Source organism: Hypoxylon fragiforme, assembly GCF_022984875.1.
Source record: "Hypoxylon fragiforme strain CBS 206.31 chromosome Unknown GGS25scaffold_3, whole genome shotgun sequence".
NCBI classification, from domain to species: domain Eukaryota; kingdom Fungi; phylum Ascomycota; class Sordariomycetes; order Xylariales; family Hypoxylaceae; genus Hypoxylon; species Hypoxylon fragiforme.
Window position 1 is genome coordinate 1,778,296 of NW_026054758.1, and position 19,922 is coordinate 1,798,217.

At 47.8% G+C, this 19,922-nt stretch overlaps 5 protein-coding genes across 5 annotated transcripts; 3 read left to right on the forward strand and 2 right to left on the reverse strand.

Annotated features, from left to right (window-relative positions):
* The first annotated feature begins 122 nt into the window (after positions 1-122).
* GGS25DRAFT_182903 (DUF382-domain-containing protein) lies at positions 123-2,500 on the forward strand. Its single transcript, XM_049256641.1, has 2 exons — positions 123-445; positions 502-2,500. Exons 1-2 carry the CDS (start codon positions 371-373, stop codon positions 2,224-2,226), a joined length of 1,800 nt encoding a protein of 599 aa, XP_049118895.1. The 5' UTR covers positions 123-370; the 3' UTR covers positions 2,227-2,500.
* GGS25DRAFT_529990 (sugar transporter) lies at positions 1,983-5,039 on the reverse strand (the record flags this gene model as incomplete). The annotated part of the gene is made up of 8 exons (XM_049265331.1): positions 1,983-2,731; positions 2,846-3,171; positions 3,250-3,571; positions 3,682-3,866; positions 3,978-4,282; positions 4,385-4,512; positions 4,608-4,761; positions 4,839-5,039. 8 exons carry the CDS (start codon positions 5,037-5,039, stop codon positions 2,565-2,567), a joined length of 1,788 nt encoding a protein of 595 aa, XP_049118896.1. The 3' UTR covers positions 1,983-2,564.
* Positions 5,040-7,908: 2,869 nt separating this feature from the next.
* On the reverse strand, positions 7,909-10,312 carry GGS25DRAFT_182990 (uncharacterized protein). Its single transcript, XM_049256642.1, has 3 exons — positions 8,742-10,312; positions 8,128-8,682; positions 7,909-8,034 (listed from the first exon to the last, which is right to left on the reverse strand). The coding sequence occupies exons 1-3, from the start codon at positions 10,203-10,205 to the stop codon at positions 7,933-7,935; spliced, it is 2,121 nt and encodes a 706-aa protein (XP_049118897.1). The 5' UTR covers positions 10,206-10,312; the 3' UTR covers positions 7,909-7,932.
* A 1,730-nt stretch (positions 10,313-12,042) lies between these two features.
* On the forward strand, positions 12,043-15,135 carry GGS25DRAFT_481494 (uncharacterized protein). The gene has a single exon (XM_049260194.1). The coding sequence runs from the start codon at positions 12,306-12,308 to the stop codon at positions 14,613-14,615; it is 2,310 nt and encodes a 769-aa protein (XP_049118898.1). The 5' UTR covers positions 12,043-12,305; the 3' UTR covers positions 14,616-15,135.
* A 1,703-nt stretch (positions 15,136-16,838) lies between these two features.
* GGS25DRAFT_481496 (DUF726-domain-containing protein) lies at positions 16,839-19,689 on the forward strand. The gene is made up of 3 exons (XM_049260195.1): positions 16,839-18,184; positions 18,303-18,631; positions 18,695-19,689. Exons 1-3 carry the CDS (start codon positions 17,107-17,109, stop codon positions 19,400-19,402), a joined length of 2,115 nt encoding a protein of 704 aa, XP_049118899.1. The 5' UTR covers positions 16,839-17,106; the 3' UTR covers positions 19,403-19,689.
* Positions 19,690-19,922: the final 233 nt, after the last annotated feature.

The window sequence follows — 19,922 nt, forward strand, 5'->3', positions numbered from 1 at the left end:
TTTACCCAGTGGCTCAACAAAGTGTGGCTATGTGCCAAGAGATTGAAATGTCATTGCCAGTGCACTGCAACTTTGCACTTTGAACCTGGATCTTTTTTCAAGTCGCGCTGAATTATTAAACTGGACTCAGCCTTGTTGGAAAACTTGAGCTTCGTCAACATTACCATCCACCATCCACCATCCACCATCCACCATTCGATCATTCTATCATTTGATAGAATATCTGATAATTATTCATTTAATTATCAGCAAAGAAGACAACACTTTCTTTGTATTGTCTTCTTTAATCCAACCAACGAAAATACTATTACATCCTAGTGATCGCATTAACTTCCACTAAAGAGAGGTGCTTTTCAAACGAACCGACAACATGGCGGCTCCTAAGTTGACCAAGAACCAGAAGCGCCGAGCCAAGAAGAAGGCAGATAAGCAATCAAAACCTGAAGTAAGCAGTTCCTATATATTTATCACACGTTTATCTCAGATATTAACGAAATGTAGGAAACACCACAACCAGATGATACCCCCCAAGTCGAACCCACTGAGGACGAGTCCGAACCGACCCAGGACGCGTCCGATGCAAATGGTACAACAGCACCTGAAGTCAAGAAGGATGTCGATTCATCAGACAAGATACCCGCCGATGGGCCTGTCGAAACTGATGAATATGACTTCGACGAAGAAGATCCTACTTTCTCCATGTATAAAGATATATTCACCAAGTTTGGCGTCTCAAGAGAAGAAGATGACATCGCAAAAGAGGCCAATGCTGGTAACCAGGGCGAGGTGTTCTTCGATGACGATAACGAGATACCCGACGAAGAAGAGGAGGGAAATGCACAACCCAAATTGTCCAAAAAGAAGCGAAAGATGTTGAACAAGCTCTCCATCGCCGAGCTAAAGGCCTTAGTAAGGAAACCTGAGGTCGTGGAGTGGCACGATACATCGTCATCAGATCCTCGAATGCTGGTTCAGATCAAAGCGCAGCGGAATGTAGTCCCGGTTCCTTCACATTGGTCCCTGAAACGCGAATACCTCTCCTCCAAGAGGGGTATCGAAAAGCCGGCTTTCAAACTACCCAAATTTATCGCAGACACCGGTATTTCTGAGATGAGAGATGCTGTGTTGGAGAAGCAAGCGGAGCAAACCCTGAAGCAAAAGCAGCGTGAAAGGGTACAACCCAAGATAGGAAAACTAGACATCGATTACCAAAAGCTCTATGATGCCTTCTTTAGATTCCAAAGCAAGCCGCAGCTAACGCGCTTCGGGGAAGTCTACTTTGAGGGTAAAGAGTTTGAAACCGATCTGCGGCATCTTCGACCTGGAGAACTAAGCGACCCTCTTAAAGAGGCATTGAGCATTCCTCCAGGTGCCCCCCCACCGTGGCTAATTAACCAGCAGAGGTTCGGTCCTCCACCTTCCTATCCCTCTCTCCGTATCCCCGGACTCAACGCCCCGATTCCACCAGGAGCGCAGTGGGGTTTCAATCCAGGATGCTATGGCAAGCCTCCTGTGGATGAATACAATAGGCCTCTGTATGGAGGTGACATTTTTGGTATCATGCAACCCTCTCAGCAAGCGCCTCCGCCTGGCGAGCCCATTGAGCGTACCTTATGGGGTGAGCTACAGGAGCCCGAAGAAGAATCTGAGGAAGAGGAGGACGAGGACGAGGATGAAGAAGAGGAGGACGACGAGGAAGACGTAGGTGCTGGCTTGCAGACTCCTTCTGGTATGGAAACACCTGGAGGCTTAGCGAGTAGCGTCCCGACAGAATACGGCGGCACAACTACCGAATCTGTTGCTGGAGAGCTCGATCTGCGGAAATCCCGTCGCGGTTACGAAACTGAAGATAGCGCACATCCCCGCGCCGCTTACACGGTTATCCAAGAAAAGCAAGCCCGAGCAGAGGGCTTCTTCGGTAGCGATCGGATATATGATCTCAAGAATGCTGGTGGGGACATGCGTGTTCTTGGCCAGGACGAGGATAGCAGTCGGAAGCGTAAGAAGCCTGGTGACGTGGAAGTTTCTTTCGATCCGGATGCATTGGTAGATGGTATCAGCAAGGAGGAGATGAAGAAGAGATTTGAGGAAGGACGACGGGACGAGGGCATTGGCGCTAATTGGAGAAGAGAAGAAGGCCTTGACGAGATGATTGCCAATGAAAGTCGCAAGAGGCTGAAGCGGGACGAGGAGAAGAGGGACGAAAAGAAGAAGTATAGGTTCTAATACGACAAGTTCCGGGAGGACTGGCATTTGCTTTGCGGGTGTTGATTAATGTACAATAATGGGAACTGCCAGCCTTTTTGGGTTTCTGGACAGACAGCCACAACAACAGCAGTGACCTCTTCAAAAGCAGGAAGACCAAAAAGGCAAAATACATCCAACACATTTTCTAAGGCTATCAAGTAAAGGTTGATTTATTTCGTTGTTTGAAATTGATTTCTCACTAGTTTCGAGCTACTTAGCATCACCATGGGCAAGTAAACTACCTCATCCCATCCCTTCCCGCTCCTCCCTTCTCCATCCTCCTATAGAATAATAACAGCTCCATCTTACCCTTATCATCAACGCTCCGCAACATTGTTGCCAGTAATCCGATTCGCCTGCTCTTTCTGCGCGCTTTCGGTGCCCTGGACCAGGGTCTCGATCTTGGTGCTGGCGAACTTGCGAGCGGGGATTTTGTTCTCGAACAGGATGTCTAGCTCGGCGTATGTGCGGCCCATTGTCTCGGCTGTTGGTGAGAAAGCCGAGAGTCAGTAAGTCGAGATCAATTTTCAATATATAATATAAATCGAGAAAGGGAGTAGGGTAGGGTAGGTAGGTAAGGTACTGGAGGTGAACTCACGCAGCCTGAAGAAAATCCAAGCCGTAAAGATGGCGTTGGTGCCGGCCCAGAAGAAGGCGGTCTTGGGGCCCCAGTTCCACTCGGCCGGGTTCAGCTGGCGGTAGGAGACGACGTTGACGAAGGCGATGTTGATGGCGTTGTAGGCGTTGCGCGCGAGGATGATGGACTTGGCGCGCAGCCGCGTCGAGGGGATCTCGGATACGATGGTGTACACCACGGGCCCGATGGAGAAGTTGGCGGCGGCGCTGAGGAGCAGCACCATGGTTCCGGCCGTCCAGGCTTCGGCTGTGCTGGGGGGGGTGTGGATGCCCATGAAGCCTGTTATGCTGGTGTGGGGTGTGAGATTTAGTTTTTTTTTTTTTTTTTTCACAGTTTGGTTGAGGATGAGTTGAGGAGTAGCTCACATGAGAAGGACAAACATGATGCCCATGCCGCCGAGCACCAGCGTCTTGCGCCCGATCTTATTCAGGATGAACCAGCTGGCGATCGTGCCCACGGCGTTCAGCCCGGACTGGCCCCAGCCCAGCTTGAAGGAGTCGCTGTCGGAGATGCCGGCCTGCTGGTAGAAGTACGTCGAGAGCCCGCCGACCGCCGTGCCCGACATCGTCTGCGCGAGCCAGATCAGGCACACGATCTCTGTGCGCCGGAGGTCGACACCGCGGAAGCAGTCCCAGTATTTGGTCCCCACCGACACTTGCTTCTCCATTTCGTCGGTGTAGACCATTACTTTATAAATTTCCTATTAGCAAATTTCTATTTTTATATTGTATATATATAACCCGCTCTGTGTGGGTGTATTAATAGGGGAGGCAAAGGGAAGGGAATTGAAAACTTACAAGCCATCGCCGCGTCAGCGTCCCGTTGCGAAAACCCCGAGCTACGAGCCAGCCGCTTCAGCGACGCCTCCGCTCGCTCCTTTTGGTTGTGCCGGACACACCACCACGGCGACTCGGGCGCAAGGAACGTGCCGATGGCTATGGGAATCGGCCAGATCCACTGCAGGGAGAAAGGGATTTTATATCTAGAACGTTTCAAGATTCTCAGCACACTGAACGAGAAAATTCCCAGGGGTTTTGTTTCTGACTCTTTTTTTTTTCGAAAGAAAAGGAAAAGAAGAGGGAGAAAAACTCACCCCCACTCATCCTGCCTGCCCTCCAGCGCAACAAGAACGCCGCCGGAGATGAACTGGCCGATGATCCAGCACAGGTTGACGTAGCTGGTGAGGTAGTGGCGCAGGGGCACGGGGCAGACCTCGGCCGCGTACGCGACGGTCATGGTCTGGAAGACGCCCCAGGCCATGCCCTGGAACAGCTCGCCGACGAGGAAGATGGCCAGGCTGTTGGCGAAGAAGGGGAAGAAGATGAAGCCCGTCACGGCGACGAGCGCGGAGAGGAGCGTCCACCGGTACCCCCAGCGCTCGCAGAGAACGCCTGCGATCTGGAAGAGGGGTGAGTTTGGGTTGGAAGATCTAGGCAGGTGGTTGTGGGGGGAGGGAAAGGAAGGAAGAAAGAAAAAAAAAGGGGAAAGGGGAAACTATACTTGAAGACCGATAATCTCACCGACGTTCGTGGCGCCCGAAATGCCATTCTGCCAGCTCGCGGGGATCTGGTAGTCGCCGTTGGGGGCTTGGGTGCCGAATGTATCGCGGAAAGGGGGGAACGAGACATCTACGAAACCTTCAGCTTTAGATGTTTGGCTCGAGCTGTATTGGAGGTGTGGTAGTAGTAACAGAAGAAGTAGAATAATAATAATGAGAGCTTACACGACCCAACTATCGAAGTCCCGAAGCCCTCCATGATGATGCAGGACGAGAGGATCATGGACCAGGCGACGGCTTTGGGGTAGATTTTGAATGCGTCGGAGAGCTTCATGTCCCGCTCTCTTTCGTTTGCCTCGTTTGCCTCGCTTACAAGTGTCTGGATTCGCATTAGCCTCGTTTCTACGGACACAAAAGGGCAAGCAATTCATCCAAGTAGAATGGAGAGAGGCTCACCATGAAATCATCGACACTGGCCGCAATGCGACTGGCAATGGCCGGGTCAATTTGGGCGTACTGCCCAGTCTCCTTTGCATTCCCACTCCCAGTTCCCTTTTCCGTGTCACGCAGCTCGCTATTCGTGACGTCCTGTTGCGTCTGCGGACTAATCTTCTCATCGTCGCCATCACCTCCCCCATTATCCCTAGATTGCACCATTCTAACTCTAGCCAGAAAAGTCCGAGACACGTTGTGAGAAATATCTCTTTACCCGTTATGGTTGCGGGGAGATTCGAGGCTGCTTTGTCTTCGCCACGAGGTGTCCGGCTTCTTATTCAATTGCTGTCCTTTGTTGTGGGACCTGAGAGCAGCGGCAAACTCTTGAAAACCCTCGGTATGTATATGATAGCTATCTAGGTAGGCGAGTATACTATATATTCCCCCGCATCGTTGCAACCACTCACCCTACCCACGTATTCATCCCTTCGTAGATAGACCGCAGAAATACCACATTCCTCGGGCCTCAGGGCCAACCTGCAGGCTGTTTGTTGCACTTATCGTATAACCAAACCCCATGCAATAACTCGAATGATTGGGCAAGCGGCGCAGCTCGGATGCGGGGTACCTATGGCCTCCTCGCCTCTTTCTTGTCTAACCTTTGCTCTGATTGAGTTCACAATGTTCGGTAGAAAGCACGGATTCGAAACCGTTTTCTGTCTGAGGCGCTGACCTGGACCGTTTGTGTGTGTGCACCAAGGGGGTCTGATCACTTGCCTAATGAGGGAGGTTCGAGAACTCGTAGTCTGACCATATATCTACACAAATCTTGTCTGACTAGATACCTTAATCGTATGCAGGTATCCTTCTCGTCTTGTTGGAGTAGTCACGACGACATAGGTCATGTGATGGGTTGCTTATTATGCTGGTGATGGACTATCATAGGTATTACGAACCAACCACTTCAGCTTTAGTATTTGATGGGTGGTCATGTCTGCTTTGGTTCTATGTAGGGAGAGTAATCCAAGAACTTGAATACAAAATTGAAATATTATGGTCTCTTCGATGTGATACTTGCTTCCAACCGGGTAGAAGTTTAGGGAAATTCCCCTTTTTATTATGAATAGTGATCGAAAGAATACGTATATCTACGTGAATTAGAATCACATCATGCCCCCGAGAAGAAAAGCGAGAAGACGATAGTGTTTGATTTTACTGTTATACCAAAGGGTGAATGATTGATATCTCATTAAATCGCCATTTAGGTTATGTCTGTATATCTGATGTCTATCAGATAACAGTCTGGATTCCGTCCAAAAATATACTAGAGGTCTATGAGAAATTTACCAAGTTCCTCATACTTATTAGCTCGTGCTTTCACTACTATATTCAAAGTTTTTATATCAGTTACTCACTATCTACTATCTACTCGACTACATGCCTAGGTGTGTAACGAAAACCAAATCAAAAATAAGTGACTCTACTACCTTAACATAATGTGCTTCAGCAATATTAGAACTTTGCATGATACTCTAAATAAATTCCCACCTGGAGTGAATCTTATCCGCCCCCCCTGCCCCCTGGATTCTTTATATAACAAGTTTTTCGTTCCTGTCCCAGTACATCTACCACACCATCTCTCCAACCCAAGCCAAACAGCCCCCCTGCCTAAATCAACCGCATCGCGAGACACCCGAACAAGCCACTCTACCAACCACGACCAGCACCCTCACCCTCACCTCACCTCACTACACTGCACACACAATGCCATCCAACCGCCCCCTCACACTCCCCACCACCACGACCCTCCTCCTAATCCTCGCCAACAGCGTAGCGCAGGCCCAAGCCGCCCCCACAGGCACAGGTTCGGACACGGGGTTCATTGCGGCGGCCATGGTCTGCTCGGGGATAGTCTTCGTTGCGCTCTTGTTCATCGGCTGGAAGTGCTGCTGTTTTCGGAAGAAAGAACCACGGCAAACACCTAACCTACCTAACTTAGGCACCTAGCTACATGCCGAGTCTTACCTATATAAGTTCCGGAGAGAGAGAGTATACGTCGCGCGGCAAACGGGAAAACGCCAAAGCACACTACCTATGCCTACAAACTAGGTAAAAAAAACTTCTGACCTTTTGATTTAGAAAGACTGACAGTGGGAGGAAGGAAGGGGAGCTCTGCCTGCGTTGGGCTATAGAAGGATAGGTATTTGAGCTGGGCGGCTCCGCATAAATCGACCAAACTGCCGATGCAGGAGTCTATATCTACGCAGAGATAAAACAATACAAAATATCTGACAAAAGGACTCTAGCAATTTACCTTGCTGATATTTGTGTACGTAAAGAGACCAAGGTCGGTATTTGTCATGTTATGACTTTAAAGACGTTGAGTGGCATTCCCAATCTTATATTGGTCTTAGGTCCTAGTAGTTACCTATGATTATCAATAAATATAGGAGAGAGGCCTGTGGTCAAGATTGGCGTATAAACGAGTCTAGGAGACTGTCTTTGGAGGTAAATCTAAAAAAAAGCTACGGTAGTACCTAGGTAGGTTGTGTGATTTAAGGGGCCGTGGTAGATAAGGATACCTACCTACCCAATACCCATTAATAACGCAGGGGAATATTATTCCCTATTGCATCTATTTCATACAGACTCGGACTTTAATTTCACATCTATATATGCTGGGTATCTACCTAGGTAGGTATGTCGTAGGCAGATTTTGAAAGATTTGATTTGATTTAAATCGCAGTAAGCTATCCCGCATCTTCCGGTACTGATGGCATGTTGAGTGTGCCCTTCGCAAAGTACCTAGTGGGCTTCGGAAACGTGGAGCGCTTCCATAAATTACATGAGCATATGAATGCTTCGTTGTGATGTATACCATCATTGCTCACAACGGCGCTCTATGTTCGGCGCTGGCCGTATGGACATCACTCATCAGCCTTGCATCATCTTCGTAAATGTTGGTGCTGAATTTCTCGAGTTGCAGTGTGCACTACTCCAATCACTACTCAAAGTAATTCCCATCATCTCTACTAGACAGGTTAGGAAGTTTCCAAACTATGTGTGAGAGGCACAATTTGGGTATGTCAAAATATTTCTTTTCGGAATGAACTTCTTATGACTCGCAGCATTCGTTGCAGCGCCACTTGCGTGTCTTAACTGGTACATTTGCGGTTCCCTTTATGCAATCAACGTGGTAGAGAGGTTTATCGCAGTCCTACAAATAGTTAGTAATGCAATCGTGTTAAGAATTGCCTTCAACAACATAGGAAAACTCCAAGTAGGTATATCATGGTGAATAGGTACTAACTAGATTAGAGCAGATGAGCATAGCCGGGCCCCGGACTGGTTGCCCGCAAATAGCACACCCTGATGCGGACTTGCGATACTCAGTTCTTGGGGATGGCGGCTTCGTTATCTCAAGTGGTTCAGGGTGCTTCTGGGACCGTGCCTGTCGCATAATTGTGAGAGCCTCAGCAATTGTTGATTCGGCTAGAGCATTCCTCGCTTTTAGGTAACTGAGATGCTTCGAGAATTCCGTCATGCGACTCTGAGACGCGGTTAACCACGCTCCCTTGCTTTGGCAAAACTTAAGATAAACATCTTGTAAATGAGGTTCCGATGTAACGCATTCTTTGTTGACGTATGCGTCCCATTCCGAGATATACTCTTTTTCATCTTGGTGAACATCGCTGTAATCACGAATGATGTCCCGATGCTTTTGCATCAGCCAAGTGTCGTCGATAGCAGGTGGATCAACCAAGGTTCCAGGCTCAAGTAAGGCTTTGCTGAGATGATCATACATAGGTTGCTTATTGTTCGGAACAAGCTGCCTTGTATCCTTAGGCTGACTCGAAACCCATGGCTATTGCACCAAGTTAGTATGTACTGATGATATAGCGGTCATAATCCATGTGAAATTACCTGTGAAGGTTTCGGTCGCTTTAAAATTCTTTGGGCCCTTTGAGGGGATATATCATCACCCAAGTCGCTGTCGTCGTCGTCGTCCAGGCTTGATATATCTATCTGGGCTGACCTAGAGCGGCGCGGAGTCTCTTGGCCATGGTCAGTGACCCAGATGCGAGAGGTATCTGGATCAACATCATACTTAAACTCAGGATGGACCCTTATATGCTTTATAAGTTGGCCCATGGATGAGTTGACCGCAAAACATCGTATGCATTGATAATCTTCCAGCGGAACTTTTTTACCTTGTGGAGTTATCCACGTAACTTGGTCACCGTGGCTCTTTGCATCTGCCGCTTTCCGTTGTTTCCGTTCCTTACGCTCCTTGCGTTCTTTGCCTCGCGCCTTATCGCTCAGCAATTTCAGATTATAATTTTGTGGTTTTCCTCTCGTCCTCAGCGAACGACTGGGAGTTGTCGCCTCTTCAGCCTCTTCATCCTCCTCCATTAGCGTGTCCTGATCATCTTTCGAGAAATCGTTTGCCCAATGGTCTACCCTCCCATTAATATAGCCATTTGTGAGTGGCTCTAAAGCACCGTCCTCTACCTGAGCCCTGGTCTCTGGCGGAGAAACTTCGACGTCGGTGGTGCTACCCGGCCTATGGCATGCGGACCATCTCAGATCCATATCCATCATCAAATCAAGCGGAGCTTCAGTGCCCACTTTCTTCCTGATTTTGATTGGAGCCGAAGTCCGATGCTTCTCAAACCTGTAGACGACCTGAGACGAAAGCACCCAATGCTGAGGGCGACTGACGAGTATGTCGTGCGTTTCCTCCTTGGGCAGTAGGTCAATAGGTGGCCAGGCAGGATCACCGGCGGACTCTAGCTCGGCTTGAACCAGGTAATGGTCGGCCAGGGCAAAGCCCCTGTTATCATCTCGTTCAACATAAATCTTATCCGCCGGAACATGAAATGGCGAATTTAAATAGATTCTGGCTCTCCGACAGACATCGTCTGAGTCTCGAAAGACCTTGAGACTGCATAATTGACTATCGCAATATAGCACCCGTATCTCCTTGGCTACTCTCCACCGAAAAATGCTAAGCTTGCAGCGGACACGGATACTGGGGATGTCCTTTTTGGCGGGAGAACCGGTGCCATTCAGTAAGTTGCTAGACCTAAAACTGGAGCTATCCTTGTGAGTAATCTGAAGGACCTCGACGCGAAGCGCTTTCTCGAAGTCATCTGCCATCTCAGGTAGCAGGTGGCCCACAGCACCGTTAGGAGTAGAGTCCGGTGAATCATTGACTATGCGACGTCTCTTTGGCGCACGAGGACCGTGGTCACCGCTGATCCCATTATCATCATTGGCCGAGGAGAGTTTGATGCCCATGCTATATGGAGACAGGTGATCGACAGCAGTCTTCCAAGCTCGATGAATGAAAGGTAAGTCGCGTTTGTAAGGAGATATATCCGCCATCTCTAAAGGAGCACATGAGCGCAAGCTGCCACGATACCGTGGCTTCCTGCGCTACGAATAGGGGGAATAGAAGGATGGGATAAGGCGAATAGAGTGAATAGAGCGAGTGACTGGGCTCATACACTGACTGCTACTAGGTATTCGGGTAGGTTAGGGAGGTAATGGGTAGATACAGGTAATAGGTAGGTTTGGACTATGGCCGAGCAACCACAAAATGCCAATACCTATACCTAATCTGATACCTATAGCGAATCCTAATCCTAATCTGTATCCTGGGGTGCACCACCTGCCAAACACAACCAATTGGGAAACTAAAAGGATTGAACAAGCATCATCGAACCCTCAGGCAACAAGGGACAAGTTTGCAAATCGATGATTGTTAAGATCAATATGGGCCAGGTGAAGAATAGAGACGAAGTCTATGGATGATGGATGGCTCAGGGAAGAATGAAGAAAAAAGAATGAATTGGATGATGGATGAAGAATGAATGAAGGAATGAAATGATGGATAAGACAGATATATAATAGTGGCTTGTGGTTGATGAATGAGATAATGGATAATGCAACTTTGGGACAGGTTTTAAATGTGGCTACAGGGTCGGGGATAAAGTTGTTTACGTGCAATATGCAAAATGCCAAAATTGCAGATTGCAGGTTGCAGATGACTTAATTGCAGATTTAGAAAAAAAAATGTGATAATAACAATAAACTTAAAAAAAACAGTTAACAGTCAGTAGTACTAAATTATCGTCGTAAGGTAGGCAGCTAAGGGTAAGAACAATGATTGGTGAGTTTATGTAGATATTACTCCTTGAGGTTGTGACTAGGTAGGTAAGGTAAGGTATGGTACAGGAGGACGGGATGAGAGGGCATGTGATGTTGGTCAAGATATCCGCGATGGCGATGCGAAGGCGTGTGAAGAGTGGAAGATCCCGTCGACGCGTTTAAACTAACCAAGGTAGGCTACCCTTTAAGCAGGCTGAGCCTTTAAGGGAAGCAAGCACAAATCCTGCAGGGGTCTATTAAGATTTGTGCAAATGTGGCTAGGTACAGCCAACTTGCCGGAGATTCAATGTTCACTGCAAGGTTCAAGAACATTGAAAATGATTGAAGTCATAGCGTGCACTGCAATGTATTTTCCCTACATAATAATACCTTCGGCGCATAGTACTAGGTACTTAGTGACGCCATGCGTACAGCATTCAAATGTTGAACAGTTTCAATATTGAAAGCACAACATTGAACATTGAACCAAGCAAAGCACCAGCCACAATTTTAACGGTAGGTAGTCACATATGTAGTATCTAACTTCACGCTACCATAGTACGAATACATGGCGAGAACATCAATTTAACTACAAAGAAACGGTTTGCTACAGCGATCACCAACTTTTGAAAATGCATGTGTGCAGTGTGCAGTGTGCACTATGGCTAAGTCCAGTACACAGGTAACAGGTATATTACCTTATCCCTCATACCTGGTATTATCCCGCATCAGAGACATAAATACAAAGCTGTAGATCCAAGTCTTGCTCTACTAATCCAACGCAATACAACTATTGACCTGAACGTGCTATGTACCTACATAATGCTAGGCATTCAATTACTAGGTTGTATTCAGCTGCTTGCGGAAGAAAGTGGCATCTTGATATTTTTAGGTTGATGAGGATGGCGGGGTTGTAAAGCATACGTAGTTAGCAAGAACCAATCAGAAAGCCAGCCAAACTTTATTAGATGGGTCCCTCGACAAGCCAAGCTAGGTACTAAGATACATAGGCAGTAAGTGGGGCTAGCACAGGTCAAGTTCCAATTGACTTGATTGATTAGAATCGTTTTCAATCTTCCCAGCTTGACTCTCCCACGTCGTACCTGAATGATAAATTCCCATCTTCAATTCTCGCACCCTTTCATCTTCTCACTGTCGATCGGTACCAAGAAGCGTACTTGGAAATAACTTAGCAGTTATTTTCCGGTTACGTAAGTAGCTACGGTCTATTTTCTTGCACTTCTTTCAATACTATTTACCTTTTGGTCATTTTACAACTATTGTCCTGGTGACGGCTCAACTACTAATACAAACCAATGGTTCTTGTCCTTAACAATGAACCGTCCTCGACGAGTCGTACGGAGTAATCCGTCCCGAGCCGCCAAGCTGAAGATGCCGGCCCGTGAAACAAGATCAACCGCCGCATATTTTAGTTCCCGCCCACCTTCTTCTAACAACAACATCGACGATAACCATAGCAATGATAGCGATGACGCCGATGACGCCGATGACGATGACGATTATGATTCCGCCGGCAGCACATATCACGTCCCCGTCACTTCGCGAAAGCGAAAGAAGTCTCGCAACGATGACTCGCCGTCTCCGAAGAAGGTCCAACGTCGATCCACCACCCCCTCAAAGACTATCACCCCACGCACCTCGCGTTCGACTGCGACTGCGACTGCGACTGCGACTACGTCTGCGTCTACGTCTACCCTTGCAGCTACCAACAGCGCACCTCCTTCCTGCCCTCCATGGGAAACCTTGCCATACTTGGTCTTCTTGAATATTTTCGATCAGGTCGCTGCACCAATTCGTGACACTTCATCCCGCCGCGAAGATGTTCACGAGGCTGTCCGTACTTTGTTATCAGCTTCACAAACATGTAAACACTTGTTTGAGCCTGCATTAGCGAATCTTTACAAGTGTCCTCCCTTCTACCATCAATGGCGCTACACCAAAACGCCCCACACTTCCTTCAGTCAATTCATCGACACTCTGAATCTACCTTTGGACACAACCATGATGAACTATCTGCCCAAAGTCGAGATCTTGCAGCTGAACGTAGGTTCGGCCTTAGCCAAGAAACAGCTTGTGAACTGGGTGAGGTTGCAATCGGTAATGAAGCATCTACCCAGACTTTCTCACTTCGAGTTTTATCACCAGGCCGACGACGCCCCGTATCGCAATTTAGATTACAGCGTTCGATTCAAATGTTCGGCCGAAGAGTTGATGCAAGCTCTTGCAGCACGACGCAAGACATACAGTTTGGCAGAGGGCAACGCAAGGCCCACGGAGTTGAAGAGCTGGCGTTGGAATTCTCGTCTCACCTCCGAGTCCTTGTCGTTGGAGAAACTGGCACGATTTCATCTAAAACCCAGTTTCGCCAGTCTGAAAAAGGTTGCTTTTGTCAACTATCAGCTTGCGTCTTGGGGTCTGACACGCAAGGTTCAGTTCACTGAAGAGATCCTAGCAGAAGATCGGCAAAGGGTGACCGATCTCTCCAACTGCATTTTGGCATTGCCAAATTTGGAACATCTTGTCTTGGAGTCAAGCACCTTGGCAGGCGAAGCACTTTTGGAACAACTCCCGACTACGCTCAAGCATCTTGAATTGATCAACTGCTGGGAGGTGACAGGCGACAGCTTCTGCAAATTCCTGCTCACCCACGGCAATCATCTGCGAAGTCTCACCCTAAACCATTGCCAATCCTTGAATCTGGCCTTTCTCCCTCTATTGCAGAAGAGCTGCCCGCACCTTAGTCATCTTCAAATAGATCTGTCCTACTTCCGGCATCATGAACACTACGCTGACAACAAGCCTGAATATGAAATACTTCTCAAGGAGCATGAAGCACCAGCGTGGCCTTCTTCGATGCAGTCTATTGAAATCCTCCACATGCGTAAGTGGAGCCGCAAAGCAGCAGAAGTGTTCTTTGGAAGCTTGGTTGAGAGCGCTCCGGATCTGCCTCTCCTTCGTCGGCTCGTTCTCTCGGTCGCGCTTGATATAGGCTGGCGACAACGTTTAGAAATCCGAGACTTCTGGGTTGACAAGTTCGACAAGGTCTTCAAGAGAAAGTTGAAGCCTCCTATGGGCTTCGGGGCGAAGCGCCCGCCACGTGCATCTACCCCGGAACGCACGTTATCGAACTTGAAGGCCCTGCCGAAGGCCACGAAGCCTGTGATGGCATCTGCAACGACATCTGCAACGACGCCTAGACGACGCAGTGCACGAATCGCTGAGATTTCTGAGATTTCGCCCTCATTGACCCCGTCAGAAAGCGAGGTTCCTTACTTGACCAAGACTGCGCTTAATAAGGCTTCGGCTATGAGTAAAGAACTCAAACAGCTTAAGGGTAGTGGAAAACTACTCAAGGAACAGGAGGCAGATGAAGAAGACAGCGAAGATGAACTCACCGCTGATCACTCTGATCGAAGTCGATTATATTACAAGGTCACAAGACGTTCTAAGCGCTCACCGACCGAGAAAGAGTTTGTTCATGGCCTATGCGATGTTGTAGATGTCCAACTTGACAACCACCGACCGACGGAAAGACATTTTGACATGGATGACTTCATAGACTCGCCGTCGCCGAATAATTCCGACCCAGACTGGGACGGCGGAGACGCTGATGTTTTCGACTGAAAGTTGGCGCCAGAGCATAGGATTCCATCCCATATGGCCGATACAACTTACAACAGCATGATTTGCATGAGAACCAAGACAGGCACGAAAACCCCGCATGGATTTGGCGTTTTCTTTTTCAGTAAACTTGTGGGTTTTACTAGACTTAAGTCATCACTGACATTTCCACACTAATTCGGCATTTGCAAACGTTTGATACCCCAAGATATGGAACCAAAATTGGGCGGAATGGGCCGTTTGCTTTACCTTGCATGGTGAAAGAGGAGTTGTGGTATACCGTTGTCAAGACTTCGGAGTTACAGATAGCAACCTGAAATGCATTTGAATTTCCATCACTCTGAATCGTTGTGGTAAATGAACTGTTAAAATTCATTTCATTGCTGGGCTTCGTAAGGCGTGTCTAATGTAGGTACCTACCGATTACCTGCACGTAGGTATCTAGAGTAGATAGATATTGGTACGGCAAAGGCCATCATACGAAATAAAGGATAACATTTCAGTGTTGTCACATCATACCGTTTACTTGGCCTTGAATACCTAGGTAGACATGAACAAAATAGCAACCCCTGGGTAGCTGGGAAGATGCAAGATAGTAATATACCTGCCTGCCTTCCTGTCTGCCGATACATTGCACCTCTTGCTTGTAACTCTTAGTAGTAGTCTCTTACAGGCTTGAACTAGGAATTTAAACCAGGTACTTATTCAAGGTGATAATCTCTATGTTGTAATAGCATGTCGTTCCATTGACCTTGTAACGGTTGAGATATAGAATCAACTCATCCAAGCCAACCTCGGAAGTCTTGCGTAGTATGAGTTGAGGTTGGGAGTTTTTAAGATTTGAATATGTACCTACCTACGTACTAATCTGGGCACCTAAATTCTTCTATTTCTTTTTTTTAAAAAATAGAATAATTCTTCAAGTTGAAATAATTTCTCACAATTTCTATCATTGGGATGCATGGATTCATTGGATGAAGTTTGGAATGATTCTCATGAATAGGGGTTCCCACTACTTGATGTAGGACATTGTTGACAGTAGGGAGCGAGAATGTCATCGTATCATCGAGTGTTGAAGGTATTTGACAGAAATATCAATGACAAATCCTTAGAACGCGACTAACCTAGTATGTTCGTGATGCCATCCGAGTCCATATTCTAATCAGACGAGACAGTGATATCCATACTTGGGAGATTTTGATAAATGGCGAAAGATAGGCTGGGGAAGGTCGGCACATTGGCCTCGTCGTCGTTTTCTTGCTCATGTGCTACTCGGTAGATGCTCGCTTGGACAGGGGGATAATCAGTACGCCCCTATTTTCAGTCAATGTCAATACTACCTTGGTAATCTAGGTAAATCTAGAGGGCGATGAGGTCATTAGAGAGACCTTAAGACGAGCTAGTGTAGACGCGTCGAAAATCAGCCTAGACGTCGTTAATTCGAAGGAGATGAAAAGCAACTCCAGTCGTGCGTACTAAGTTAAAAGGCTCTGTACTGTCCTTGCAAAACCCTGTCAAGCTAACACTTCGTTTTCGTTTTAAAAAGAACTTCCCAAATACTTCAGCTTTCGATAGCCAGCCTCTTGACTACTTCATCACCAGTCTTGGGCACGAAGTAGACAAAATAGACAAAATATCCAAACTCATGCTTAATCAAGTACGAGATCAAGATTTTGAAGAGTAGGAACAAGGTTATGAAGAGTCAGTTTTGGAACCACCTCCAATTTCGACGAGTATTACCAAGACATCCACCCAGGTACTAACCTGAGAATATGGCAGAGCGTATTAGACACGCGGTGACCCAGCACTTTCGAACGAGACGACCTGAATCGTATAGACGAAACATGACTGGAGTGCAATCCGATCGATCGTGGAGAGGCCTCTACACTTACCCCTATTTAGTTCTTTAGTGGATGCAAAGCTCTCATCCGTTGGATACTATGTAGTACCTACCTACCCGAGGCAGGTAGCTTGCTAGGGGTTATACGCATTTATATATCTCCAGTTAAATCGTCTTCTCCAAAAAAACCTTGTAACCAGAGGGTTTGCCTGGCATGTTGAATTTGGGGGTTATCTTCACTGGGTAATTGTACCTAGTAGTCACCCATCTGCCCCAAAGGTAAATTCACTTCCCGAATTCGAAAAAGGAAAGAAGAAAATAAAAAAGGCCTTTCCGCCTAAATTGGAAGTCAATAGGCTCTGAAGTTGTATCAATAGGGCTATTTAACAAGGGTGTTCGCTGTACGTATGTAAGCCGGGGCTTAGATTGATGACGTAGTGTAGGAGCTTGTCGATAATCCTGTAGGGTAGCTACCTAGCTGCTAGCACCTAGTACGGTGTATCTACCTACCTACCTACATAGGTACTTAACAATAGGCAACCGACCAAATAATCAACTCAACTTAAGTGAAAATTCGACCATAATATAACTCTGTTTATTGAAACCGAGTTCATATATGATTGGGTACCAAGAGGGAGGTAATCGTATAGCAGCATGTCCATGTTTCGGAAAGCTAGCGCATTGCTAGGTGGCGGCGATGCAGGCGACGCCAAAAAGCACCACGAAGATGGGGAATCACTAACCACTGTCCTGGAGACGGACGAAGATCGCAGCACCCTCACTCTTCTCATATGTGATGTCACAGAGCTCATGCGCAAGGGGCTTGTCGACACTTTTAATCCCAAAGAGATTGGGACTGAAGAAGATCGGCTAGCTGCATTATCATTAGATGACAATGAGCTAACCAACTCTGAGAAGCCAAAGGATGATGAGAAGAGCAAGGAAACCCAAAAGTTATTGGAGAAGCAGCAAGCCGAAGTTGCTAAGCTTGAAAAAGAGGTTAGCGTTGAGAAAATGGTCATGCTCAAGACGAGCGCATTAGATTTCTTCGACGACTGGAGGGATACCGTCATTCTAAGGGTCGGGGAGGTTGTCAACTCCAGCAGAGAGAAGACTGGACAACAAGCTGAGCAAGCAAAGCCGAACCCTACTCACCCAGAGGACCAAGTGTCCCTCGAGGGTATCGAGGGTACCGAGGCAAATGAGCAAGTAGACGAGGTCACTGAGGCACTCCTGAAGCTCTATCCTCCTATTGAGACCCCGCTCCGCAAAATGGCCAAGGAGAAGCGGGTATTAATCCTTCACTCGGTGTTCCTGCTGCTGCTGAGTTTAGAGCACTACAATGCGCACTCGCGGACTTTGTTGCTGTGCCTGACTACGAGTTTGGGTCTCTCCGCCATAGTACTTTCTGAGGATGAAAAGAAGGTCGCCCAAGGCCTGTTGACGGCAGCCGAGAAAATGTCGGCGGAAGAAGAGACGAAGAAGAGAGCGGAGAAGAATCGCACGTCTCGCAGAATTAAAATGGGGGTGGCTGGAGTAGCCGGCGCTGCCCTCATCGGCATCACTGGCGGATTGGCGGCGCCCCTATTGGCCACTGGTATCGGCACCGTTCTAGGTGGGATTGGTCTTGGAGCTACTGCCACAGCAGGCTATTTAGGGGCATTGGCCGGAAGTGGCGTACTGGTAGGCGGCTTATTCGGGGCCTACGGTGCAAAGATGACAAGCAAAGCCAGTAAGTCTCCTCCCCTTTTCATTAATTTCCATATACCCACAACACGAGGCTCAGAAAACTTGGCCAATTGTTCAGCATGATGTTATTTTATAAACGCGTGCTGACTCAATGGGTACAGTGGAACAGTACACCAGGGATGTTGAAGACTTCGCCTTCATGCCCATCAACAAGCTGGGTGAGAACGATATCGAAGCACGTCGTTTACGAGTTGCTATCGGAATCTCCGGCTGGCTCGGCGACAAAGACGAGGTAGAGAAACCGTGGAATTGCATCGGACCAAATATAGAATCCTTCGCCCTGCGCTTCGAGGTGGAAGCCTTAATGAACCTCGGCAACGCACTCACTTCTCTAGTCACTTCAGCTGCATGGTCCATCGCAAAGTCTCAGATCATCAAACGCACTGTTTTCGCTGCTTTAACCGCGGGCTTATGGCCTTTAGCTCTTGTAGTACGTTCATGAGACTTGCCCATCATCAAATAGTATTGCTACTTACATACTAACCCACCACAGAAAGCCAGCCGTCTCATCGACAATCCCTGGAGCGTCGCAAACCAACGGGCGCAGAAAGCCGGGGAAGTACTCGCGGACGCTCTGATCAACAAAGCGCAAGGTGAGCGGCCTGTGACCCTTATCGGATACTCACTCGGCGCCAAAGTCATCTACGTATGCCTCCAGCAGCTCGCCGAGCGGAAAGCCTTCGGGCTGATCGAAAACGCAATCATGCTCGGCGCGCCGACCCCAAGCAGCTCCGCAGACTGGCGCTGCATCCGCGCCGTCGTGACGGGGCGCGTCGTCAACGCGTACAGCACCAACGACTACATCCTCGCCTTCCTGTACCGCAGCAGCAGCGTCCAGCTCGGCGTCGCCGGCCTGCACCCCGTGCTCAGCGTCAAGGGCGTCGAGAACGTCGACGTCAGCGACTTGGTTAAAGGACACACGCTGTACCGCCACGCGACGGCGCCGATACTTAAGCGTATTGGGTTTGAGGATTTGGACTTGGAGGATATCAAGATTCAGGAGATGAAGTTGGAGGAGCAGGAGAGGAGGGAGGAGGAGATGAGGAGGGAGGCGGAGGAGGGTACGAAGGGGAAGGGGCTGGATAAGGAAGGGGAGACGTTGGTTAGTGATGAGGAGGCGAGGGGAATGGAGTTGGATGGCCAGCAGGAGAGTGGACAGGAGAGTGAACAAAGGGGTGAGCAGATGGGCAAATTGGCTTAGACTAGTCAGAATGAGCTTGGTTTCGTTGGCTGAAATCTGAGAGCTTCATATAAGGAGGAAAGGGGGTATGGGTTTTCGTGAGTTTGGATTCCTCGCCTTGAATCTTATGCTGTGTTGGGCTGAGTGCCTAGGTGCCTAGGTATATATGAGGCATCTAGGTTAAGATATATGGGATAAATGGTATAACAAAAGTCATTGAAAGAAGAACTAGGATAGACCTTCTAGTTCGTACTAAATTAAATTCATATAAGTTCAAGGGAAACGGTGAAATTATTCACACGTCTTCGATTCTTTCGTATTACTTTAGCTTTAGTATCCAAGAGTGTCGACTTCAGTTCCCAATGCTTTCTCTGAAGGAAAGCATGAATTTTCGAAATAATCTATGGATATACTACTTGTGATATTATTTATAAGAGTTCTTGTAGCTTTGGCTTTACACAGTCGTTATATTATGAAGACATCTTGAGGCAGATATTATCTAAGGTTATATCACTCTCCCTACACTCGCATGAGTCGCTAC

Bases quoted from the DNA above. Each gene is read 5' to 3' on its own strand.
- GGS25DRAFT_182903 (XM_049256641.1), top strand. From the start codon at position 371: ATGGCGGCTCCTAAGTTGACCAAGAACCAGAAGCGCCGAGCCAAGAAG. The intron at 446-501 runs GTAAGCAGTTCC...AACGAAATGTAG, and splicing joins ATAAGCAATCAAAACCTGAA to GAAACACCACAACCAGATGA.
- GGS25DRAFT_182990 (XM_049256642.1), bottom strand. From the start codon at position 10,205: ATGGCGGATATATCTCCTTACAAACGCGACTTACCTTTCATTCATCGA. The intron at 8,683-8,741 runs GTAATTTCACAT...TTGGTGCAATAG, and splicing joins AGCGACCGAAACCTTCACAG to CCATGGGTTTCGAGTCAGCC. The intron at 8,035-8,127 runs GTTAGTACCTAT...AACTATTTGTAG, and splicing joins TGCTCATCTGCTCTAATCTA to GACTGCGATAAACCTCTCTA.
- GGS25DRAFT_481494 (XM_049260194.1), top strand. From the start codon at position 12,306: ATGAACCGTCCTCGACGAGTCGTACGGAGTAATCCGTCCCGAGCCGCC.
- GGS25DRAFT_481496 (XM_049260195.1), top strand. From the start codon at position 17,107: ATGTCCATGTTTCGGAAAGCTAGCGCATTGCTAGGTGGCGGCGATGCA. The intron at 18,185-18,302 runs GTAAGTCTCCTC...CAATGGGTACAG, and splicing joins AAAGATGACAAGCAAAGCCA to TGGAACAGTACACCAGGGAT. The intron at 18,632-18,694 runs GTACGTTCATGA...AACCCACCACAG, and splicing joins TATGGCCTTTAGCTCTTGTA to AAAGCCAGCCGTCTCATCGA.